This window comes from Chiroxiphia lanceolata, chromosome 7 (assembly GCF_009829145.1).
Source record: "Chiroxiphia lanceolata isolate bChiLan1 chromosome 7, bChiLan1.pri, whole genome shotgun sequence".
Lineage (NCBI taxonomy): Eukaryota > Metazoa > Chordata > Aves > Passeriformes > Pipridae > Chiroxiphia > Chiroxiphia lanceolata.
This window is the reverse complement of record NC_045643.1, coordinates 15,705,562-15,733,429: the sequence shown is the minus strand read 5'-3', so window position 1 is coordinate 15,733,429 and position 27,868 is coordinate 15,705,562. Positions and strand designations below refer to the sequence as shown.

The window sequence follows — 27,868 nt, the reverse complement described above, 5'->3', positions numbered from 1 at the left end:
ACGTAATTTTGTTGCTGTGCTAGGGAAACACAGCAACAAAATAATTTACTGTGTAACTCAATCACGGCATGGTCATCAAGGCTATACAACTGGTGAGCAGAAATGATGCACACTTAGGTGAAAAGCCTTTGTTTCAATCAACCTTGTTTATGCTGGTATGTTACAATACCACATCACTACTGAAAGAACTTTTTAAAAACATGAGCAACCTGATGATTCTAAACACTTTCAATTAACTTCTGACTCTGTCACTTCCTCTGTCACTAAAACCAAAAGTGATTTCTGAAAGGAGACATTCATGTTTTACTTATGGGATATTGAAAGTGTGGTGCGAAGATTGTCTTATGATAGCCTTGAGTTCACATAAATTGTGCTACAGGGACCTACTATTAGTTTGAAGTGTTGATTTTAGAGAGTAAAACAAACATATCTCCAAAACCGGTAAAGCTGTGAGTAAAACAGATTTTCAGGTTCTCCCTATAATTTCAACAGCTCCAAATATGCCTGTGAATATTGGGCTGCATTAAACAACCTTTGAAGCCCACAGTGTTTACAGAATGGGACAAGGAAATCAATGAGATTGCCAGCCGATTGTATTACATGTTCTTTCCCTGATCGACTGTGTGGGAAAGGTAAAATCAGTTGCATTAATTACAGTGGTAGACAATCCAAGAAATTTTGCTGAAAAGCTTATCACTGTAGCTAAACTGGCATCAATAAACACAAAGTAAAAGTGTGTCTATTGAAAAATAAAATTCTCAGTTTAAATTTAACATGTTAAATACTTGGCACATCTGACACAAATCTAAAAAGTGAGACATTTCCCACTACATTCTTTTTCCTACACTTCTTTATGACGATGCTGAAGAGAGGCGAGTTACTTGATATTACTCAAATGTAGTGTTTGACCTCTCTGTTCTAAGCTTTCTGCACACAAAACAAGAAGGTGGCCCCCAGACCAAGTTTAAGAGCAGAGATGACAGCTGCAGACAGACAGGTATGAAATCACAAAGAGACAGAACAACTAACACAGGCACTGGTGTGGCAGTCAAACTTCTCACAAGTCTTTTTCGGTTTTCCAGTCCATCACAGTGAAAGAGAAATTTTCAGAGCTGAGAATAACAGAAGGAAGTTTGGCAGCTAATTGCAGAGAACTCTTCACAAATAGGCCCAGGAAAAGTGGGAAGCTGTTTTGGAAGCTGTTTTTAATGGTTGATGAGTGGTAGGTGCAAGACAGCATTTTGAAATATACTACCGAAGACATACAAAGGTATGGAGAGCTTAGAAAGTGAAGGACATAAATTTGGAGGGAAAAAATCAGTAGCTTTACCTGTACCACAGAAATATTATAACAAAATTTGCAGCATTCAAAACAAAAACATTAAAAGTAGAGAGATCACAGTCAAAGAGGTCACAAGCCTGGCTGAATGTAATTAAGGGAGACATTAAGGTGGGGAAAACTTATTTAGTCACACTGTACTTGTAGTACTGCCTAACCAAACCTTAGGATCTACCCTGGCACACAGGTCAGGGGATAGAGAACATCCTCAAGTCATTATACTGGAAACAATAGCTGCTCTACATCTCTTTGCCCTGAAATAAGATATGGAGGGAGAAGATGATCAATGAGTGAATTAATAAGATGACAAGAAGGGCCTCCTTCAATCTATTAGCAGAAAAGCTACTGAATAGAAAGTCAGACAATAGCTCTGGTAAGAAAAGCAAGTTTCAAAATGTTGTTCTTCACAGAAAGTCTTATCTTATTCTGGTTCACACTACTATAGAGGAATAAAGCACACACACAATTACATCTTCTTATGAAGAAGAAGAAGATGAACGCTATGAGTAATATATGCCATAAAGACAATAGCAAGAGAGTAATTAAGTCATTAATGGTCACAACCTTTACAGCATTTTAAGTACTCTGGCCTGCATCTCAGCATCACTCAAAAAAAACCCAACAAAACAAATAACAAAGAGCATTAGGTTATTTCTTGACACTCATTAAGACAGAGTTAGCTAAGTTTGATAATGTATTTTAAAATCTTTTTTGTTTTATCTCCACACTTGCTGAATAATGAGACTCTAATGGCTGTCAGACAAAATACCTACTTTCTCACCAGTTGTGCAGTCTACTGAGAAATGAGGCTGAAAAACCCGTAGGGCTCTGTTCTAGAAAAATTCCACTGCAAACTACATTCAAATCAGACAGCACAGTGTATCTATTAACCCTTTGGTTACCTTTACTTTTTGTAAAATCTTTTTTCTTGCACTTCAAGCTGTGAGAAAAACAGCTAAGTTTTACATAATGAAATAAATCTGTTTGTCACATTCTAAAGAGAACTAATTTTCTCTCTATACAAAGATGAGAAACAAATAGAAACTATAAATATGAAGCTTTTAATCTCAAACACAAATGTGCCCTGAAGTAAGCTACAACATATTTTCTCAAGATACTGAAGCTACATCAGGAAATGTCTGGATGGCTGTGTAATAATAGGTGAACTCGGTAGCTAGACTGATTATTTGATTAACTGCATCACTTCTCTCCAACAGGCTGAGCCAAAGCTATCTTTTTTCACTTCAGAAGTATTGCTTGTATGGCTACGGTACAGCAGTGATGCTGACAATTTTTTAGGTACTTTATTTCTGATCTGGTGTACCAAAGACTCTTACAAAGGAAGTTGTGTTTTTTTTCAGAGTACAAAAATGTTTGTAACTGATCAGATTAAAGATGTAATGTTACAAAGGTTTGCAATTTTTAATGGTTTTAATTTTTATGAAACTGGATTGATGAGAACTAGAAAATATTCAGAAGTACACATAGTTCTGCGAGTGTGAAACCTTGCCCTGCAAAATCTATTTCTATACCTATTTGTACACCTTCCTGAACTGAGAATGCCTGCTGCTCCAATTACCAGAGTGTCTGAGATGATCCTGCTGTATTGCCTATGATTTTTAATCAATTCCTTGCACAGTTTGAGATTCTTAGGGGATTGGTTTAGGTTGGCTGGCTGGTGTTTTAGATCTGTTTTACAGACTAAGATCAAGAAAAATCTGTATGCACTCACCAGGGCAGAAGAAAAAAAACAACCAAAAACAGGTATTTTGGCATGCAGATAAAAAGCATATAGCAAAATAACTATGGAAAAATTGTTATGTATCAACAAAGGGTATTCACATTTCAAAAAGTCTCTTATTTAATATTTCAACACAATGCAATTTCTCTGTGCAATAGTAAGAGGAATAAGAAGGGTTGATTTTAGCCAAAATGCAGGAGTGTATGTAGTATGTCTGGAGAAAACAAACTAACTTCTAACACTCACTTAAGGCAATTTGTGTAGTGTCTCCATGTCGCCTGCTTGTCTTCAACCATTTTTTAATGAATGCAGGTTATATCAGACTTGTCTTTTCCTCATCTGAAAAGAGACTATTACAAGTCCCAGCTTCTCTGTCCCCTCCTTCCCTTCTCCCACCCCAGTTTTTAGACTTAATAGGGTGAACAGATAACTACGGTGAATGCAGCATGTTACTTCCAGAGAAAATCAACTTGTCTACAAACACCAAAACAGAGCAATTTCCTAGTGTATAGTACCAACATCTACTTTCTCAGTGACACATTGATAGGTTGAGAAAACTCTCACTAGAAGTTTGTTCATAAAACTCATCAAGATCAGTAGCACTGGTGCTGGAAACAAGGTGGATCTAAAACACAGCTAGCAAGTGTGAATGCTAATTTAAAGAGTATCCATAATGTGAGACCACCCAAAAGCTTAGTCTTCCTGAGTCCCGTTGCTGTATAGCTAGGAAAATTTACTTTCATCTTTTCTGAGCTATGCCAGTCTGTTTTGGCTGAAATGGAAAAATCTGCATGTTGGAAAATTATAATACAGCGTGGGCCAAGCTTGAAATACAGTATAAGATCTGCTATTACAAAACGTGACTCTCCTCTGGGTAAGAGTAAATTATTTTTGCTAGTTATACACTTATCTCTTTCTGACACCAGACATCTACTATTTTGAAAATATTTTATACTCACATTCCAGACTCTGCTACATTTTTTTTAGAGGTCCTGGAATGCAAACTTTCTATACTACTGTATTGCCTTTTAAACTTTTTAATAATGTAGGAATGCTTAGAAAAATAACTTTCAACAAACATAATGTATTCTGCCCAGACATCCTTCACTTCTATATAGTCTTGGTTCATCTTCTCAACTATAACACTGGCTCATCCATTTATGAATCTGAAACACGTTACTAGAAACACATTTCACTTGCTATTTGTACAAACCAAAAAACTTAAAATTCTACCCACAGATGCTGAAGTGCATTGGAACTCAACACAAAATTTATGGGTCTCTGAATAATAGAGTCAAGGAGAACTGACAAACTGTAGGCAAGTACAGTCTCATGGGCTGAACTACTTACTCAGTACTTGCCCAAGCAGAACTGCCACTGAAGTCAGCTATGAAACACTTATCTTCATTCTGGCTAAATGACATCTATAATTGTTCATTCTCCCCAACTTCTGTAGAAGGTTTGCCCGAGGACTGTGAGTATTCAGTCATGCCCTCAAGATTTGACAAATAAATTGCATTTCAAATATAACTTGTCTAACAAACATCAAAATATTTTCACTCTCCTTGAAAACCAGTAATAAGGAAATAATGAGTAGCCTAATGTTTGTATGAATAATTTTTATACTGTAAGAAATGTAGGATATTTCCACCTTCACTGATGGGAGGGAGGAGGTAGAGAAAAGGAAGTAAAGTCAAGCCCAGGAAGGTGGTGGGAGGGAAGGTGTTCTTTTTTAATATTTGGGTTTACCTCTCATTATCCTACTCTGATTTGACTGGTATTAAATTCAACTAACTTCCCCAAGTCAAGTTTGTTTTGTCTGCAACAATAATGTGTGAGTGGTCTCTCCCTGTCCTTATCTCAACTCATGAGTCTTTTGCTGTATTTTCTCTTCTCTGTCCAGGACGAGGCAAATGATAGAGCAGCATTGGTGGGTACCTGGCTTCCAGCCAAGGTCAACCCACCACAACATTCCCCTTAAAAAGGTAAAAAAATAGAATATATATCCCTTTTAGGGGCAAAATCAAAGCATCCTGAAGCAACAGCAGTGGGCCTGACCTATTCTCTTACATTTGGACACTAAATTCACACCAAGGCTCTGAGAAAAGGAGAAAACCTAATTTTTGCAGACTCGACACAGCCTTTAACTTTGGCACAACTGGACACAGACAAAACTTTATTTATTCAACTACCAATTGTATGAGTCATCATCAGAATCCTGTTATTTAATATCTGATAACAGTGAAAAATACATGTCTGGCTTCAGAAGAACTGCTGTATTTACATGTCTTTTTAGGAAAATTTCCACTCTAGTCGATTTAAAGGGCTAATTTCAGTCCTATATAAATAAAGAGCATTTCCATTGATCTGGCTTTCTTACTCATCTAAAAACAAAACTACAGTTCTCAAAGTAAATGTTTCTTATGCAAATAATACTGCCATTCAGCATCAAAATAATAACTATCTAAAGGTGACAAAAGGGCATATTTTATTTCTCTCATTTGCAATTTTTACAAAATCTCATTAACTCTCACTTTTTAGGACACTTCTGGATCATCTTCCTTCCTAATAGAAAACTGCAAAGCAGATAAGTGATATTGGTATCTCACAGTCTCAACTCTTTTTTTGCCAGATGTTTCTTTTTTGTCCCATTTTCTCCCCTTCTCTATTTCCTTACCTGAAGACTCAAGAACCCTTATGTTTTAAAGACAATGATGAGTAAAGAATGATGTGATACATACTAGTTCTGATAGTGCCACCTCTCTGATATTATGTCCTCTATGGAAATATACATACATACGTATTTGCTAGTAATTTTTGTTATTTCATATTCATCTTATTATCATTCCATTATCATCATCCTATTAAAAGAAATCCTCTTTGGATATTCAATATCATTAACAGAACAAACAAGAAAAATAGATGCCTGATTTCACAATACAAAAGACGTGCTGAAAGATTCAGTGTAGATAAATGGATTCTTTAAATGACCACATATATCTAGTTGAAAAAAACCCAAAACGACCAGTAGCTGAGAGCATCCCTGGGCCTGCTCCCACTGTCCAGCAACAGCAGTAGAGTCAATCTTGCTTGGTCAAATACCTATCTTTACCTCTCCCACCAAAAAACCAAAACTTTGTATAGTTTTATGGATGCTAATAAAAAAATGCTATGACCTTTTCCAATTTGAACAGGAATTGCAATAGCTCATCAATGTAATTGTGACAGCTGCAGAGTTTATTCTTCAGTTAATGGCACCTATCACCAACTTGCAGTAGAGGTGCAGAAATTGAAACGTGCTTGTTAGCATTATTATAGACAGAGTAAAGATTTCCAGGAGTTCCTGGAGTTTTACTGCACCAAAATGTGCAGTATGACTGCTCTTCCATTCAGGTTGTAAGACACACATGGAAAGATGAATCTTGAATATCCAGTTTTGAAAAGTATCAACAGTAAGATTGAAAGGGAAGAAAGTGTTTAAAGATCCAACCTATTATAATGATTTCCTGTTAATAGACTTTGACTTGATAATTTTTCTTCTGGCTAACCTTTCATCCTAAGAGTATAAACCAAACAACAACTTCCCGAAACAGCTGCTGAAATTACCTCCCAGAAAATGCCCAGAAGTTACTTACTATTAAATCAAATACAGGCATTATGTGTGCCACGGATGTAAATACACATATGGTACTTGGAACAGTGTATCTGTGGTGAATTTATGAGCATTTATTAATCATATTTTATATTATCAACTATAAAGGCACTGTGGTCAAACAGCAAACCCTATACTGCGACTTTACCTTTATTTTGGGGGCAGAGTTTCAACAGACAGCAATACAGAGTGGTCTTCATATGGCTATGAAACACTGAATGAAAAGGGAACAAAACTTACGATCCTCAGAGCATGTAATGAAAAATGCCCTTGAAATGATTCTCTGTGGTAGCTGACTCAGATTGAATTTACAACTTAGTTGACCGTAAACTAATACCTTTATCTAACAGAAATATGCCTGTGCTTAGCAGGCACTATCTGAATACACATAAACATAGATGCATGGTTATTTTATAGAGTATAACTTCAGCAGAATTCTTTATGTAAGCAAAAATGTGAAGAACTGATGAGGCTCATCAGTAGCTTTTGATGAAGGCTAGACATAAGCACAAGCATCTTTCAAGGGCATAAGACAGAACCTCTAAAGAGGGCATGTTGACACTGGGTATAGCAAGTCAAACATCTCGTTGTGTTCCTCTCCTAGAGCCTCTCCCTATCCCCCTGCTCCACCCTCAAAATTGACACCTTTGTCACAACATATTTTGAGGTCTGGAGGACTTTGGTACATTATACAGAATGAAAAAATTGAAGAATAATTGCCTTAGAAACCCCCTAAACTTTGAGGTTCTTATAATGGTATCTGCATGACAAATAACCTAGAATTTCCCAGAACAGGTAAGACCACAGGTTAGCTGTGGAACCTCTGTGTTTCTGGCTCTTAGTTCCTTCGGAAGGATTATCTAAAAAACAGTTTATTAGAACTATGTAAACAAGCCATTCCTTTAAAATGAGAAGAAAATAAGGTGACAAATGGAAACAAATGTTAAGGTGAAAAGGGATTTTGTTAAGGGATTGGTATCATTCTTAGGATTACTCCAACTAGAGAGATGCATATGGAAAAGTTTAGAATTTAAGCATTGGCAGAAAGCTTTCTAAAACAAGCAATGAAAGCAAGATGACTAAGGGAGTGTCCTGACAGTGGACTTGTGAAATACAAACTGAGCCCTTCCCTGGGACGTTACACATCATTGATAGTTGATGAATAAACAGCATTGGCAATTGGGATGCTGGAGAAATCCAACCCATCATACACTTTCTGAGCAAATGTGATTCAACATGTTGCATGCTCCTTTAGGAATAAAAGGAAAACCCACTCAGTTTTGTTGTCAAAACATCCCCAGAAAGCCCTTGATGAACTGAAACCCACAGACAAGACCTCAAGATCAACTTTTCTAAGTCTGCTAAAGCTTGGAGTTGCCAGTCCTCTCTAATAGGCCAACTAATTACCATATGTTACATGACATCAAGTGGCAAGGTCCATCAATATCTCTAGGTTATTTTCAAACCATGAGCTAGCTCACTCAGTGTCAGATACTGTACTACACCCCAGCATGACAGTGTTAGCTTTAGTTATGCAGCTGTGAAGATTGGAATAACTCTTACAGGACCTGCTTAGGATCAAGAAGCCGGCAAAAAACTTTCTAGTCCCATTCCTTTCCTGCCATCCCTGCCAGACACAGCAGGTGAAGATAGGACTGCCCATATGATGAAATATCATCACCATGACCCTGTGCACTGCTTGTTGAGCTGCCTTGAAGGGTCAGGATTTGAAACAGGTTCTAGTATTTGGCCTAGTTAGGAGGGTAATGTTCCCTGTTCCTGCACCAGCTGAACAAAAAGGGAGTTTCATAGAGCATCCAAAGGGGTCTATCTGTACCTACTAAGTCCCAAGAAACAGAGCCTTCCGCTCTTATTTGAACAAGGACTGAACTTGAAATGCCCAAATCTATCATTTCACAAACAGGCACAGGGTAGATAGAGCATTCAGTGAATTGATCAAAGACAGAAAAAAAAAAACCAAAACCTTTTATGATCTGAAATATGGTTTTGACTCTTGAGTAGTTTAAAAGTTAGAGTTACTTCCTGATTTTCATATCAAAGTAAAATGCAAAAAAGGTGATACCACATCATCTGTCTGCTTCATTTTGAACTATTTATTTTGATTTGGAAGTATGATCAAAGAATTCCTCTTTGCTTGATAAGTAAACAGTGATACTTAAATCCATTTATTATCATATGCATTCCTAAAGGACTCATCACTGCAAGCACCTAGACTATGCTAACCTAGGATCACAGACACCATCTTCTATTGCATTTTTAGAGCTATATTTAAACCACGCTTTAAATATTCTAAACTACACTATGTACTGGTTATTAGCCCTGCCCTTTTCTAAAGCAATGCCACATATATACATATACTTCTGTGTAGCCATCCAGAAAATTCTGGGCTTCCACAGTGAGGAAAGGGAATCTTTGCCACTGTACTGAGTTTGTGTGGCTAAGCTTTGGTAGTGGGAGGGCTACAGGGGTGGCTTCTGTGAGAAGCTGCTAGAAACTTCCCTTATGTTTGACAGAGCTCAACCCATGAACCTTAGATTATATATTCTCTCCCCTGCCCAGCTGAGGAGGGGAGTGACAGAGTGGCTTTGGGGGCACTTGGCATCCAGCCCACCAGGATCCAGAATGCACCATCATCCAGGATCAACCGACCAAAGACCCACAGGAAAGAGCAGCTCCCAGTGCTCTTAACACAGTTGTTCTGTAACCACATCTCAAAGCAGCTACAAAAAAAGCTTGCAGTGTCACGGTAGTGATTTTCTAGCATATGAAATTGCTTTATAGGAATCACCAGACTTTTCCTGTGTGGTTTGAGAAACTGTGTGGAAGACAGTAAGGGTCCCCTATGGCCACCTCTAATCTGCAAATACCCATCAGGACAAGCAGAGATGACCCAACAAGAAGTGGGATAACAACAACCTTTTCACATAATCTGTGGCATTTTCTTCCTGTCTGCAGAGTGAACAGGATAGGATGGTGGTATTTACAATTACCAATAAACAAGTATTTTCTAAATAGCGAAGAGTTGTGAACTTTGAAAACAAGATCACATAGTAGCCTAACCATGTTAGAATGCAAAACTTGTGCAATTCAACCCAACAATACCCACTTACCTGAGGTTGCAGCCACCTGTACCACTCCTGTACAATGCTTTATTGTTACATATTTCCCGATGGCAAATTTACAAATGCCATTTCCAAGTCATACTGTATTATTAACATTATCAGGGAACATCACTCTCTCACAATGTGGGCATAAGTCCCACAGTCACCCCTTTCCATTTGGCTGAGGTAATTTTTGTCTGCAGGAAACTACATTCTTCTGGAAACATCCCAAAAGACCTTAAAAATTAATATAACTCTCATAGCTTTACCAGCAGTCACATTTCTCAAGCTGAAAAGAACAGCTGTAGAGAGACCACTGCATCAAAAATTTTGAAAGATAAGAACTGGATGAATCTGGGTTTTGCCTTTGATGGATTCCTCATACAAGCTGAGCTAACAACTATTTTTTCTGTAAGTTCTATGGTGGTGACTTCTGACCAGTAATTGTTTTGGATCTCATGCTATGTCTGACCCATAGAACCCACATGGCTCTGTAGCAAACTTAACTTGACATTTTCTTTCAATATATAAGAACTGTTATGTCTGGAGAGCTCCAAATCATTCATTGTTACCTCACTCAAAATGGCAGCACATCCAAGTCGTGCTTGCTGTGTTCTTTATTAGCAGATTTAAATAAGAGAATAGTAATTGCAGTTTTATCAGTTTACTATAATATTTTCTACCCATTCTGCACTAATACCCATGGAAGTACAGCAGATAAAAAAGAACACAAGAACTTAAAACTGTCTTCTCTATTTAGTTTCTACTCTTCCATACACAAGAAAAGGACAGCAGAAATTATTTACTGCTTGATGAACATGTCTCAAGAAATCTCCAGAGTACAGTGGCTAAACAACAGCTCCACAAGTGGTGGAGTTAAATTCTCTTCCTTAATTTCATTTATCTTATGCACTTCTAATGCAATTTTTTCAGACTTACACCACACTTACACACTTTTAAATCCTCTGCCCTGAAGGCAGAGTCCCTGGCCAGCCAGCAGGCCAAGCAAAACGGCAGCATCTTTCAGGATGGACCATAAGTTAGGGCTTCTCTTTTACTTATGTGCCAATTTTCATCAAACTTATAGGACCTTCATTAAAATCTCCTAATGTCTTTTTTTTCTTTTCTTTTGACACTAGGCAATATAGTCAAAGTTGTGAAGACAGAGCCATAGAAAACAAAGACAAGGATAGATGATGTGACTGTAAGTCTCATTTCCTATGGAAATCAGGATAAAAAACCGAAGACTACAAATACACACATGAACTGAAACTCTCAGTATTAAATATCTTTTAAGGAAAATGAAAATATTCCTAAACAGTTAATACATTGTAATAATCCATTTCTCAGAGAATGAAAGCTGTATTAAAATATTCAGAAAAAAATTGCATCAGTTAATTTGCTCCAAGGCAAAAACCCCAAAATCCCACCAATTCCCAGAAGAAAAATAACAATTGCTCTTGTTGCAATAAGCATTGTGTTAAGCAGCTAAACATATATTAAAGAATAGATGAATAGCCTCTGTAAGGGAAAGTGCAGTTGAACAAAATTATTGTTTGTTTCAAGTCCACAGCTTGGTAAAACCCTCAGTCTTCATGCCATTCCCCATCTCTGTGACCAACTTTCCCTACATATACAGAGAATTTGCTGTTCCAGGTTCAAGTTTTTCTCCTACCAAACATCCCATCTGCAATCTCCTGTACAGCAGTAACAGGCTCTGAGGAGCCTCCTCTCCACAGAGAATCCCACTGTTCTCCTAATGGGAAGAAAGTAACTAAACTGCCACTGTGATTAATTTTTAGTGTAGAAACACTTGCAGTGGTAAAATCCAACAGACACAGATGGTAATCTGTCTAATTAGTACAGAGCAATTAATAGCATAAAACAATACACTGTCAAAGCAGGGCAATTAAAAAATCAAGAGAAGGTTCCCCTTCTGATTGGTTATATTAATCAAAAACTGAATGTAGACTTTAGATACATTGCACAGAAAAGAAAAAAATTAATTCACTTCAGAACTCAGTTAGGCAAAGGAAACACGAGACAGTTCCAGACAGATGATGGAGTTTGTAAAAAGATGATGAAACTTTTGTTATTTGGACCTCAACCTTTGGCATAGGAGAGGGACAGCATTAAACAACTACGTCATCATAGACACACTCAACATGTTAAATCCTTTAAAGTTTTAACTGATATCTTAAGCAGTTGACTGAGTTCTCACCATGTATACCTGGAGCAGTAAGCTATTTTAACCAAAGATATTTTTTCAGAGAGTAAAATACTTATGAAATATTTTAAATCTTTTTCCATTCAACAGTCCACCTTATATTTAGATCAATGGTAGTTTGTTACTGTTTAATAGTAGCATGGCTTGTTCACCTGAAGATGCTCCTTGGATTTGTGTAGGTAAATCAAGGCAAAATTTGGGACCCGTTGTCATTGCTAAGGTCCCAAAGATAGTTTTGATGCAGGATGACAAATAATCACTGATAGTTTTTTTGAGTTGGTTTGTGAGTTTTTTTGCGTGTGTGTGCATGTCAAAAAATGTGTCATTCACCTCAGGCACCTGAGTCAAGATCAGCTCTGGTGAAGAGGATACTAAATGGCTACCATGGCAGAAGCAAATCTTTCAGCAGCAGTCTATTGAACTGACAGTTGGGTAACCCACATTAGGTGCCCTCTCCTGGACAATACGTAACAGTATTTCAGATTGTCAGCGAGTTCATGAAATTCTCCTGTTTCATTCAGTAACACAACACTGACAGAGCAGAGACTCAAGCAATTCCACTGCTATTAGTGTTGCTGATCTTCCTCAGTTTACTAATCTGGAGGGGGAAGAGAGGAGGGGTAAGAAAAAAGAAGTGATGTTGAAGCACTAATGAGCTGTGAAAGCCAGAAAATACCCAAGCCACAAGGTTTCATATTTCCATGGTGTGTTTCAAGCAATATTATCCTCTTCAGAAAAGAAAAAATTCTTACAAAGGTGTCTTGAGCTTTAGCTAAATATATACATCTCAGACTTAACCCTCCACCCAATCCATCCATTACTATTGTCATATGAACAACATCCATACTTTAAAAGAGTAAATTTGACAGTTTTTTTAAAAATAGACTTTAGTGTTCAGGGGCACCAGATGTTTCACAGACATGAAAAGCACTTTGATAATATCAAAACGAATTCTGTACAAGAAAGCACAGTATATACTTCAGAAAAGACGAGTCACGGATCACTATCATGCAACCAAATTCTCTCACACAAACACAAAAAAAGGAGAAAGTAAAGAATGTATAGAACAAAAAGTTTTCATTGACCTGATTTGTCAGAGATGTTGGCTGTGACTGGCGTGGTGGAGCAGCTTGGGCTAGCCTTTGCGCTGTCCTTGGAAGAACCAACTTTGGGTTTATTTTTCGTTGCCTCTAGTGCTTTGACCTTCTTGGCATGTTTACTTCCTTTGTAGTGGGCCTCGGCCTGGCTCTACAAAGGAGAACAAATCAGGCTCACTTTTTTCTGTACTTGTACATAATACAATGGATGACAAGGCAGAAAAGTGACACTTTCAATAGTAGGCACCGTTATATTCCACCTAAAAAATTTTAATAGCTTTATCCTAACAGTTTTCCTGGATGTAAGTTCTTATATATTCAAATAATAGGATTTTAATGAAAGTTGCATGTTTTCAGCAACTTGGAAAAAGAGGCTTTGAGATCACATAAAGCTTTGTCACCCCTAATGTAATTCTTTTCTTCCTTGGTGCTTAAAGATTTAAAGCACTATACAAATGTAAACACATCCAATTCAGAAAGATGCTACTCGATTTTCATGTACTGTTCCTTAGACTTTATTGCTTGTAGTTAGAAAGATGTACCATGCTGTGACAAGATTAAATAATCCATTTTTCTTTCTGTTTGATCTAGTACAAATGTCATAAAGTATTTTCATCTTTACACTAACAGCAATTGAAAATTGAAAAATTATGACTTCAAGAAAGAAGGGTTAAAATGAAAAAACACCAAGTGCAACACAGAAAACTAAATATTTATCAGTCTTGATTGCTTTATAAATTGCTGTGAATATTTTTTATTAAAGACTAAGAAAATTGGAACCTTAAGGACAGGAAGGAGAGGAGCTTGTTTTAATTATTATTATTTATTTTGGTTGAAGTGCTTTACATATAATGTACTCTTCTTAATCTGGTCAAACAGAACAGTAGAAATATGTATTGAGAGGCAACGTTTACTTCACCGTTGTCTTAAAACTATCTTCAGAAATTTGGTCAGTGTTTTTGAAGTTGCTAGGCTAAAGCTAGACACATAAATAAATGCCCATTTTTTCAGTGGTTTTGAGCTCCCTTTATCGTTCCTGACTCTATATAATCAGTGACCTTGACAAATCAGACTACTTCGTTTGGAGCAAAACTAAGGAACTACATGCTTAATACGAACTCTAGAGCTTGGAAATTTCAGCTAATGAATTTAAATGTTTTTCTTGACTTTTTAATAAATGAATTTACCAAATAGTGGGTAAGAAACAAACCTATCCAAACCAGTCTATTTTCATAACATTGTACTATTCAGCAACAGTTTTGCATTATTAATATTTCCAAACACAGTTTAAAAAAAATTATTTCAGATATACCACTAGGTGCCTCTATTGAAGGTTATATATTAACTAAAGAAGTTAATATTGTCATTTAATTAAAATTAAAACACTCAGAGAAAGCATGCTTCATGTAACCACATCTTGGCACCTGGCATATAAAAACATCAGTGCAAATAAACTTTTACTATGTTCATGCAAAACCACATTGATTCTCTCTCTTCAATTGATTAGGACTATTTTATTTAGTTCACTGAGTTAAATGAAGCGAGCCATGAAACAAGTCACATGCTTTTTATAAAGAGCAACTAGAATAACTAAGATGCTTGAATTCCATAAAGAGTGCTGCCATAATGAGGAAAATTGCTTTAAGATCAGCAGAAGTAGGCATTACAATACAGTCACCTTGGGACAGCATGTAATAACAGCTTTATCATATGGTAGAGTGGAAGTGAAGAGTAGAAACAGCTGGACCGGACAAGAGAATAGAGAGCATGTTGGAGTCCTCACACAAGTTATAAAACTGATGGAGAACTGTTGCTAAAATAGAGGAGTGAAGTTCTTATACAACAAAGCTTCTCATTGCAATTACACACCCCATGAAATACTGTGCTTTCCACCTCAAAAGGATAGTGTATGTGACGCTGTGGCTGCATCTTTACTTTTATTTCAGTTAGCAAGCATTCAGTAAGAAAGGCTGCCAGATTAGTTTTACATTGAATTCCTTTGAAATTGAGATATTTTTAAAAAACTTTATTACAAAACCGGTAGAGTTTACTCATCAATTACTATTAAACTTTTTATTGATTTTAAAACCTTTGAAATATTAACACGCATACAAAACACAATTTAAGGATTATAAAGAAACAACTAATGAGCTATACCACTAGTACTACGTGCACTACTTAAAGGGACACTTGTCAACTTCTGAGCTGGACCTCTTCAGCTCTGAATGTGGGCAGAGGAGCACAGTTCCATTTGTGCCCTGTTATGTCAATGGGCCTTATGCAGGCACAGCAGTCTCGCCCTGTCTCTCTCCACCTTTGCTGGGTTTTGTCCATTTCTCTTAGGCTTTGCTGTTGCTAAATGATGCACTGGAAGGAATGCTTTCCATCACCAAAATTAAATAAACTATTCAAACATTACAGCGTACAAAAAGCGAAGCTAAAAATTGAGGTGTATATATACCCTTTCAATTCCAATACTTTTAAATTTAAATAATACCAAGTATAAGATTTTTCACTCGAGCATCCTCAAGTTGATGATGTCCCTTTAAATATTCGAACTCTATGCACTGCGCATATGTTTGCTGTCGATAGGATCATATGCTGCCTGAGGCCAAAGCTATAACATAAGAGACATAAATGCACTCAAGAGAAAGACTTAGTAAGTCAATTCCTTGATAATAAGCCTTTCTGCTGATATTTGCAATAATAATGCCTGCAATATCAGTAATAACCTACTACAGTCTTTGATTCCCTTCATTCAATCCTTCATACAGTGTATATGAGACCTGTTGAGAACAGACAAGTCCAGGTAGAATTAAAATTCAGATTTCCATAAACACAAGCAAAGCTTCATGGAAACATGGTCAATGGACTCACTTTTTATTTAAGTTTTGTAATTATTATAATCTCTTAAATTCATAGTTGTACATTATAAGGCCAAAAAGTATTGCTATGACCATCTAAGTAGGGTTTTTGAAAATGCCAGCCCTTTCCAATACTGTTCAAACTAGCCCATATGTCTTTGAAGGGAAAACAGCAATTGCCCAATTTTGATTTGAAAGTAACTATGGATGCAAAATCTACCTTTGGAAAATGATTTTGATGCTTCACTTTGTCAGTTAAGTATATAATATTTATTTTTGCAATTTGTACAAATTGAAACTATTTGTATAGTTTCAATTCCAGGGGCTGGATTTTGTTAAATCTTGGAATTTTAGGTGCTTTCAACTCATCTCTGTTCTGTGAGTAGAAATGCAGATACTCTTTTTAAGCATGAAGCTGGAGGACTGTTCCTCGAGGTGTTGAAGCAATGTTTTCTACCTACATAAGCTCTATTTTCTAGTCCTTTCAGAAACACCCGAAGTTCAGAGTTTTCTTTTTATCCATTGTGGGATAAATAATTTGATTCGGCTGCCTTTTGGTAACTGAAATGCAGTGTCCCTGCATTACATAAGCCTTTGGAGTTTTGTGGAGTCACAGGAAGCAAAATAAAAAAGGGCAGTCAAGGAAATCTGAAATTAGAATGTAAGTTCTGGTTATTACTGGTACCGACTGTTCTGGTTATTAATTTCCTGATCATTACTAACCCTAATTTCATAAAATATTTGCACAAGTGCCACATTAAAGGCAAACATATTTGACTCTGAGATTAGCTCAGTGACCCTGAGATTAGCTCAGTAGGTTAGAGACTGGTACTAATAACACCAAGGTTCAATCCATCCACCTAAGTGTTGGACTTTGATGATCTTTGGGGGTCCCTTCCAACTCAGAATATTCTATGATACTTTTTCCAAGTCCTCCTTAAAACTTACTGGTGATGCAAATACAGCAATAGAGCACAGTTCATGAGCTTTGTAGAATACTAAACATATCTTTGAAATAAGCCATGACGTATAAAATTTTCACTTTTAGTTAAGGCAAGAAGCTGAACATTTATTTTCATTTGCTCTGATAATCCAGGGGAAGTTCTGTACACATAGGGTTCAAAAGTCATGTGCATAAAAAATAATTTACCAGTTTTAATATAAAACCCCAATAAAATATAAAATGAAATTAAGAGTAAATCTCTTAGGGATGCAATATTTTAAATGGACACTGAATGTACTTTCTGATCATCATTAAGTACAACTAATGCATGCAAATTCTGTATCAGCAAAACAATATTTAAGAAAATAAAAAACTTAGGAAAAGCCAAAATGAAGAAATCTCTCTGTACTCATATACTATGATTTTAACGGTGCAATACTTTATTCCAGTGTATATGACTGCATTTACTGTAGGGTTTAATACACTTTACAGTAAAATAATTTAACTCTCCCACAAATCAATATTATTTAAATATTTAATTTTTTATTTCAAAAATATTAAGTTAAATTTATTGCTTATCTAGTCAACATGAAATGTCATAATTGAACTAACATTATTACAATTTTTAAACAAAATGTATTCTTCATTAAGGAGGGCACTTCTGAAAAAGTGAAATAAAATATTTCTATGAAAGAACTCACCTACTGAAAGGAAAATCTTATTTCTGCGTGGTTCTAAAACTGACTGTGGTCTACTAACTTGACACACATACATTGCACATTTTAAAATAGAAACCCCTTACTTATTAGGCAGCCCAGAAAGTTGTCAAGTACTGACTACTAAGATTCAATGAACAGGAAAAGCTTTAAGCTGCTATAAATGTGACACTATGTATCAGAATGCAAAAAATACCTTTGTACTGACAGGCCAAATTCCACACAAGTGCTCATGCATTTGTCTGGCAGTATTTTTCGACCAACAGGATGAATATTTTATTACACTAAAAATATGTCTGCATCTTTGTAAGATCACGAAAAGCTGTATTTTAATTAAGTTGCAAATAATAATATAATTGACAGGCAGATAATTATGCAATTTTCTCCCATAATTTTTCAAATTTCTACACCTTAAAATGGTGGCAGGACTCCCATTCTCTCTTTAAGCAAACTAGATTTTTAGTTCCATTTGTAGTCTTTTAGTATTAATTAAAAACCCCCATCAATCAAAGCTTGTGAACTTTTTTTTTTTTAATTTTTAAGAAAGCCTCTAGGTTATAAGGATTAATGACTTGGTTGTAAGAAAGGACAACTTTTTCCACTCTTTAAAATCTTAATTTAATTGCTACTTTCAACTACAAATTATTAAGTTTAAAATCTAAGAATCAGGATGTTAAACTCTGAGACTACATATAGTACATATACAATAACCTTACATACTAGAGTGCATCTAATAAAAGATCAGCAATTCAAATAATCTTCTACATGTAAATATGGTTTTGAAAACAAACATGCATATTGTTAGCATATTATAATGCTTAAAATAACCTCAGTAGCTTTACTTTGCCTAAAGTTAAATATACGTATAGATATGCATATTTAGATAGATACAGATAACCAGGAAACATACAGGTCATATGGATTCATTGAGAGCGGTACTACCTTTAATAAAACTTTGAAATAAAGGCCAGACTGTAGTACAAAGGATATCAGAATATTACCCCTGTCAAGAGCGATGACTGACAGTGTATTTGAAACCAGCACTATTCATTTTGACAGTTCACAAGTGACTGAGTTTTAGAATCTACTTGGTGTGTGAATGTCTAATTAACTGAATTTATTACTATACAAAGAGACGAAATATTAACCTGTGCAAGGCTTGACTAAGTCTAAAGGTTCAGTGCATATGTGTGTGAGACCAAGATTTTTTACAGGTTTCTTCAAGATCAACTGAAGTAGCCCTTCAGTAAGTCTCCATGGAAATCAAACAATTGTAACAACAACTCTTTGGTTAAATGTTTGAATCTAGTACCACATTATTCAGTCTGGCAATTAACATATAAAATTAAATATATGTAGAGCTGCATGGCATTAAGAAGGAAAAGTACAGAAATAAAGGGAGAATTTGAAGTATCCATGTGGGAAGTCTGGGTTCATGCCCTAAGCTGTGCAATGCTAGGTGAGTGCCACAACTAAATGGAAGTGAACGTGGTGGCCTGTAGCTCCTATTCCTTCTCACTTGATACTGCACCATTTTAAAGCAGGAATTCCACCCCGGATGGGAAGTATTCTCAACAGCAATTTTATCTCTAGCATGCTGCTTAGTGAAGTGGCAGAACCACTATCCCTGGAAGCATTAGAAAACCATCCGTGTGTGGCACTTGGGGATATGGTTTAGTGATGAACACGGTGGTGCTGAGTCAATGGTTGGACTTGATTATCTTAGAGGTTTTTCCCAACCTTGATCATAGATTCTATGATTCTGTCTCAAATAATAAATTCATTTGGTGTTAATACAGAGGTGATCTCTAATGAAAAATATTTTGTTGAAAATACCACAAAAGCTTCTGCCAGTAAGAGTTCAACCACATAGAAAATTTACAACTGAAAGACTGAACAGATATAATAATCCTGAAAACTTCTATTCTGTAACGGAGTAACTATAAAGATTAAATTTTCCTGCATATCATAAAAAAGTTTTACATAAATTCCAGCTAAAAAATAACATGTCATAAATATAGTCATAACTTACACTGCAGAAAGATCACCTCTCAACACCTGTGTTCCTGCCCACTTTTATACATCAAGCTGATTACAACAGCAGTGGTCCTGTTAGAGAAAGCAACTAAATGTGCGAGATAGGAGGAACAGAGAGGTATTTATGTTTATAACCTATTAGCATTTATATTCATAGCAGATCTTAAACCATAAAGCTCCCTTTCTTAATAGTAAGATGTCTACCAAATGTTTGATCACATAGTTTACCTGTTAGAACCATCCTGTAAGAGTATGCATATTTATTTGACTGTATAAATTAAGAAGAATTTAGACTAGAATCATAACTCCAATAAAAATTACATGAAATTATAAATTAGGAAGTAGTGTTGAAAAATATAGTTATATCTCATTTCTTATTAATTATAGATGTAATTGAAGAAATCTGCAAAATCTTCATACAGTTTTTACACCAAAGCTATGCATTATTTTTTCAATTCAGTCCTTATGAATTTCTAAAAACTAATTGCTCAAAATAGCAAGGCAGATTACTATTGAAATGAACATAGAAAAACCAAAAAACTGTGAAGATCAGCCATGTTGTAAGAAGTCAACTCATATTTTAAATACCTTATCAAACTTAGTTAAAAGCTCTGTTAAATAGCTGTTATTTGAACAGAACTTTCATCATGTTATAACCCTGTACTCTATAATCATGCAATATTTCTGTCATGTTGGAGCTAACAACTTTCATCATTTTGTCAGTTCTGTCTACAAAACAGAAAATTACCTTCACAAGTTCCTGAGATTTATGCTTTTAATTACCTCCTCTTCGCTTCACTACCATCCATACCCAAAGAATCAATATAGTCTTATTTATAAGGAAAATGTAAAACGTTTGACAAAAGACAATGACAATTCTGTAGATTTTTATTTGATGTTATTGATTATTTTGTTTATTATCTTTTTGACAGCATGAGTGATTAATTGAAATTTGCAAAGTCAACTTTTTGTAATATTTGCCGAAACTTCAAAAATTTGCCTTCTGGCTTTTTAAAATGATGGTCTATCATCACATCATTTTTATTAGCTTTAAATGCATTCAACAATAAGATGACCTTCAGCATCTCTTAATGCCAAACTGTTACATCTGCTTTTTCTTATCTGCCTACAAGGCAGATTTTTGAGTCTATGCAAGGGACACCAAAAGCAGAATTGACTTGTGGTCTTTAACCACAGAGCATCACACTGTGCAAACACAAGTTTATTTCAATCAAATTACATCCTATTAACAAGATGATACCTACCAGTCCCTACCAGTCAAAGACCTTTCTATAAGAAAGAGAAAGCATGCAGAAGGAAGCAGATACTTATTTTACACATGATCAACAGACGACAAAATGTGTTTTCAAAAGAACCTGACTACCAAAAATCAGAACAATAACACATATGGACTGTTGGCATAATATATTTGCATGTTTGGACTATAGAGAAGTCTGTCTGCTAAGGGACTGGTTTAGCACTGACATCATTGTCTAGTGCCCAAGCTCCAAAAACTCTGTGGACTATCAACAGAATCACAGAATCATTTGGGTTGGAAAGGACCTCTAAGATTGAGTTCAACTGTTAACTCTGCACTTCCACATATACACATCTTTTACATACCTTCAGGGATAGTGACTCTACTACTTCCCCAGGCAGTCTGTTCCAATGTTTGAAAACCTTCTTCGGTGAAAAAATTTTTCCTAATATCCAATCTAAGCCTCCCCTGGCACAACTCAAGGTCATTTTCTCTCATCCTATTGCTTGCTACCTGGGAGAAGAGACTGACACTCACCTTGTTACAACTTCCTTCCAGGCAGGCAAGGTCTCCCTTGAGCCTCCTTTTCTCCAGGCTAAACAACCCCAAAAACCTCCATAGTAAACAATAAAATATAAACAATGAGGGAGAAAAGCAGAGAAACTACTTGAACACAAGATGATGATTCATAGATACGGAGAAAAGAGCAATTCTGCAGAAGCCAAACAGGTATCCTTGCAACCAAAACTCACTCTTCTCTTATGACTGCAAGCTACAGTGTCAGATGCCATAACAGAATAGACATCTCTGGGACAGCCTGACCAAAGCTCCACAGCTGCTGGAAGACTTGTTGAAACACAGCAGCAGCTGAAAATGCTCCATATTCATCTAGTGGCCAGAAGGAATGAGAAAGAACAAGCCAAGAGAAAGAGTCTATATGGGATAGAAAACAGCCATTTTTTTCCCCTTGCCCTCTTGCTACTGGACCCTCTTACTGATACCATTAGGATTCGGCAAACTCCCTGTTTTGGTCTACGAATGGTATTTTCCAATTTACTACTCTGGCTAAAACCATGCGCTGCTTCCCCTCCCCCCTCCAACTGAAGGCACAAAAGGCAGAGATCATGGGTTGAGATAAGAACAATTTACTGGAAACATCAATGAGATCAGAAAATGAACAGTAACAGCGACAACATTAATAACAAAAGGAGTAAGAAAAAGAAACAATTTATGCAGGTTACAAGGACAACTTTGGTTTTACCTCACAGAGATGGCATTTTATTTTTCTGTTTCTCAAGACTTTGGATCATCTATACTATACTACACTATACTACAGTTTCTTTGAGAGTTGAGATAGGAAGGGGTGCTCAAGCTAGCTGTGCCAGAATTTATTAGCAGAAAAATACAACTTGACCAAATTGCAGCTAAAGAACTTTAGAAAAGGACAGACAGAGTGTGACAGTGAACGTCTGGGGGTATGCGTCAAAACCCATCATTTCTTTTTTGGAAAAGGTTAGACATATCAGCCTAAAACTAGACCAAATTTAGGATCTGTAGACAAAGGTTTTCCTCATGTTGTACTTTTAAAAACTGTTTTTAAAGTACAGAAGACTTGGAGGAAACAGTTAGGAAACACTGTTCAAATTATAATATGGTAGAAAAAAAATGGCATCATCCTAGCAACTTTATTTTTCAAATTATAGAAGGTATCACTTCAATATGACTTACTCCCACATTCAAGGCAACCTATTTTAAAATTTCCTTCCACCCCTGATATCAGACTTTCTCTTCCTGCAGATAGCTGTAGATTTCTTCCTCCGAATCTGACAGCAGAACACACTCACTAAAGCTAAACCTGCAGAGCTAAACATAAGCAAAAGAAACCTGAAACCTTTGCAACTTACTGCATTAATTTAGAGGGGGGTTTGACAAATATAAATTGACTAGTCTGATTTTTTTTTTGTCTATTGATCCAGATCAGTGACTGTCCATAGCACAAGGAAAAGATTGCAGGCAAAGAAACCAACTTTATTCTTACAGATTCACTGGTCTGTACGCTACTCATGCAATACATAAAATAGTACTAGAATCAGGTCAGAGTCCTCAAACACTATGCAAATGAAATTAATTTGGGAGAACAAAAGTAAAAAAAAAACCAAAACCTACCACCAAAACTACTTAATAGCTTACTTTTGTCATTTTTATTTAATTTAGTTGCATAATTTAGGTCAAAGAAAGTTCAAAGAAATGAAATGCCTATCAACAACAAGGAGCATGTCAGCCTTGTAGAGCTAGAAGAAATTGCAAGTGTAAAGTGGTTGTACTACAAATCTCATTCTGCAACGTGCTATGTTGAAGCTTTAATGCAAGTTAAGAGAATTTGATGCCACTCAAAAGGCATTCAATAACTTTGTGACATTCTTAAGATGCCACATCACAGAACTGATTCTCTGAAAGATTCAGTAATTACAAGGTTCACACATATCTGACTTCCTTTTTCCCCAGTCAGCAAACACAGGATGGATTGTAAAGACCATTCCACCCACTAAGCATAATTTCACACTATAAGGGGACCAAAATGAAAAATACAAGCAGAGAGTCCACATTTTTGTTTCTGTGAAGGAGTTTTAACAAGCTAAGAAAGAACTACAAGAGTCTGCAGAGTTTAGTTGAAACCCCATGAGTATTACCTCAGTCAAATTATAACAGTGCAGATTATGGGGTATGTGTGTCTGTGTATATAGGTGAGAATAATATCCAAATAAAATAAGATCTCACTCTCTCAGAAAAGGCAACACGTGCTCAAATAAATAATTGTTAAGGTCAAATGACTGAACCTGGATGAAAGATTTAAAATCTTATAAAAAGCTACTCAGGAGAGGCTGAACAATTCAATGAATGGCTAGATAGCTTTTATAATACACTATGAAGACTCATTTTTCAAATATTCCTGTACATTGTGGTTATGAAATATTTGTGAAACTTAGATTTATATTTAAGTATCTTCTGGTATTAGTAACACTGCTATAACCTTCACACATTCTAAAACCAAATTTCCATGTTGTTTATTAATGTTCTGGTAAACTAAACTGCTGTGGAAAGTAAGGAGCTGCATTTCAGCACAGTCATAGTGCTTCATCCTTTCTTAAAAACTATTCATTACAAAAGGATGATGATATTTTCTAGCAACTGTAACTGAGTATATCGATCGCATTTAGAAAGAGCATGACACCATATTGAATATACTTGGCCCAGAAGAAGCAATGTGCCTATAATTGGCTGTGCTTTTGTGGTGCCACTATGAAAGCAGAATATGATATGCACTCTTTGTTCTACTTTGTAAGGCTAGATAGGAAAAATTGCTTGGTTGACAGATGCATGAAATGCTATAACATTTCAGCTGTATTTCTTTGTTTGTTTATTTCTAGTCACTCAGTTGTGATTCAGTTTGTCTGCCTGAAGTGCTGTTTGTCCACCTGAATGTCAGTGCAGACAGAGTGACTCCTCTAGGGACAGGACCCATCACCAGAGGGACCCCGATCTCATGAGGAGAGGGAAGAGCAGGGACAGGCTGAACTGCCTCCCTGGTGATGGAGTAACGTACAGCTCAGGAGCAAGATTCAGATCCAGGAAGTCCTAGGAAACTTTAAAAACTTTTATTGCTTCCTTGATTTAATCAGTAAAAGTAGATATCTGGACCAAGTATAAGATTAGAAAGATTTTTTTTCTCCTTAAATCTTAACCTTAAAGAAGAAAGGCAACTAAATTTAAAATAATGACTTTTGATATCAGTTAACTAAGCGCATATTGCCACTTCAAAGAAAGTTTAATAAGCTTGTCAAAAGATGACAAATTTAGAAATCAATTTGAAGCTAAGATAGCACTGCTTCAAAATCCTTACCAGCCTAGACAGGAAAGCCAAACTGGGAAAAACACTTTACAAGACACTTTTCAAAGTGGGATGTTAAAGGCAGGGTAATAGGTATGAGTGCTTTACTGTAAATCTCTGGGAGCACCAAGATCTTGAAGGTTTTGAGGAGGTGTCTGCAAACTAATTCTGAGACAGAAATTATAACAGAAAAGTACATATTCTTAGAGTGTCAAAGGTCATAATTTTATACATAGTTTTCCTGAATTTCTTTAATTTTCAAGCCATTCAGGAAAAACATTAATTGGGTATATATTTTTTAAACATATCACTCAAGGTACTCTTTGGCAACGCTTTTTTGTTTTAATTAAACTTCAGAAAACAGTTTCCTTGAACTTTATCATACTCAAGAAGACAGCAAGAAGTGTTCATATTTATTACAAATGAAAGTTATTGGAAGAGTGAATTTATTAAGAAATCTAAAGACATATCATCAAGGATATATGAACAACAAGAAAAAGCTGTTTCTTCTGGAAGAAGGGCAAATATGACATGGAGAACTCATGGGGAAGCTTTTCTGTCTGCTTCATCTCCTTTTTTAAAAAAACCCAACCAAACAAGCATTTCTATTTGCAATACCTCTTGAAGGTTATTGCATCATCAAATGGTGTATCATCAATGGACAGGGAACTGGATATCAAGGCAGACCTACTCAAGAAAATCAAGAGTCCATCCTCTATGGACTTCCACCTCTGAGCGAACAAAATACTAACCCAGCAGGTTGAGCAGAATGTAGATGGAACTGGAATGATTTATTTTGGAAAAAAGAAGTTTAGATTAATTATACCTAATGTACTAAGAAAAAAAAAAAAGAAAATAGGTCATACTTACATCAGAGTTAAAGCGAAGCTGGCAGACATTACAGGAAATGACTTGTTTCTTCTTTGGGGGAATGGACACTCCAAATGTATGGTTTATGACTGCTTTTTGCACAGGATCCATCTGGAGAACAAACAATAATCAATTTACAACTTTTCAGGACAATAAACAGTACTGAAGAAAAAAAAAAACAAACACAACTTTCTGCTGGAAGATTTTTCTTTTCTTTTTTTTGACATAAACAGGAGAAATAAGATTCCAGCCCTCATAAAAATTAGATTTAACACAGGTTAGGGAATCGGTAGCACACCAGAGCTTATGAAGAAAGCTGCTGCCATCATTGTTGCTGCCATCCCCAGGCTACTGAATAGTTCCTTTCCCAAACCTGCACATCCTCTGTGCTGCAGGGCCCCACTACCACATATGAATTGCAAAAAGTCTCCTGAAAGCCCTCCCCTGTCATCTGATGGTCCAAGTGACACATTACAGGAACCACTTTTGCACCCTGACAAGTCACTGTCATTTATTTCTACATATTTTTCCTTCAATGATAAATATTAGCACTTATTTGGTAAAATATTCTCTCCTGGAGAAATTTTTGTGAGAGGAGGTCCTTTGCAGTCTCCATTAGAAATACCACTTGCTGGGAAAAGAGGCTGCAATCCCCAAACATTTCCATGCAGACCTGATGAGTGATGGAGCCCATGGGAACACTTAGGTTCAGAAGAACATGTAGCGAGTGTCTGTACCAGGAAAGCTACCAAGCTTCAGAAAACATTTCAACACTCTGAAAAATGTGAGATAAGTGAAAACCTGAATATACTAATCCTAAATTCGACTGAACCTTTTCAGGAACTCAGAACTGATTACATCTTTGCTAAATACCTGTCGGTCACCAGTTTAGAAAATCCTCAGGAACACAGAGTGCTCTGCTATTAACACTGCAGGAGCTGGGGAATAACACAGGATGTTCAGAAAACAGAGTGTGTCGAGGTCTCAATTAATCATAATTTGTCATTCTTCCTGATGTGACATGAATACAGATTAAAATTAATTTCCTGATGCAAAAATATTCAAACTTATTTTTCTAATTAAAAAACCCCGAAGTATCTGCTCTGGTCTAACAACTGATCTTGCCCTGAGTAGGAGGTTGGATCAGATGACCTCTGAGATCTCTTCCAACCCAAGTTATCCTATGAGCATCTGTGCAGATGTGGTCCTCCATCCTTATCTAAGATGAGAAATGAATCCTGAAGAGGAGAGGGCAAAAAATGGCAGTTTATAACATAAGATGGATGTTCATTCACCATTTTGTTTTAAAACCAGCTCAGAAGAAAATAGTTTGATTTGCTAAAAAGTTGCATTTTTTTGAAGTTTCCTTTATAGTCACAGTGATGGGGTTTTTTTCCCTTACAGTACTATTTGAAGAAACCAAACCTGGATGTTTAATCTCAGGTGGCACACATCACATACTTGATGCTAAGCTGACTTAGAAAAGGAAGAGACAAAAGTTAAAGCAACTGATTCATTAAAGAATTAGAACAGTAAATTAGCTGCTTCCAGACTTTCCAAACAACAGGATAAAGATTGTAATTTCCCCTTAGTACAAATTTTAAGCTTCCAGAGAAGCTTGCATTAATGAGGATTTTCTTCGCATATATGCACACACACATACACAAGCAAATACACGAAAAACATATTGCACTATATCTGCCAAAGAAGACATTCTCTGAATCTAGTACCTAGCATTAAATGCCTAATTTTTTTTGATGATGGTTACATAGGTTTCTTGTTAAATTCATTTTAAATCAAATGCATGACTTCGTAAACGGCATTAGTAGCAAATTTTCTGGAGAGGTGATCTAAATGTTATCAGCTTTTGCCATTAAATCGTGTATTTCACTGTCATAGGGGTACCATATTAAGACAACTACAGAAGTAAAAGCACCTCATCTAAAATAAACTATTGCATTTTTAAATGATGCAGTGTTGTTACAATGAATGTGAGAAACCTAAGAAAAACCTAAAATAAATATCCTTGTTTTATTTTTCCTCTGTTTCTAGAATATAGTGACAGTCCAAATTTTAAAAGCTTAAAACATAAAAAAAAAAATCTGTTTCTGAC

At 36.0% G+C, this 27,868-nt stretch overlaps 1 protein-coding gene across 15 annotated transcripts in view; it reads right to left on the bottom strand.

Moving 5' to 3' along the window:
• The window catches only part of ZNF385B (zinc finger protein 385B), a 164,075-nt gene that overhangs the window by 11,321 nt on the left and 124,886 nt on the right, over positions 1 to 27,868 (bottom strand). For 13 of the 15 annotated variants that reach the window (XM_032693728.1, XM_032693738.1, XM_032693729.1 and 10 more), the window contains 2 exons: positions 25,756 to 25,866; positions 13,167 to 13,329 (listed from right to left, as the gene is read on the bottom strand). In XM_032693728.1, coding sequence (XP_032549619.1) covers positions 13,167 to 13,329; positions 25,756 to 25,866 — 274 coding nt within the window. Of the gene's footprint in view, positions 1 to 13,166; positions 13,330 to 25,755; positions 25,867 to 26,628; positions 26,694 to 27,868 lie in introns of all 15 variants that reach the window. The other 2 variants (XM_032693740.1, XM_032693741.1) reach the window with 1 other exon arrangement.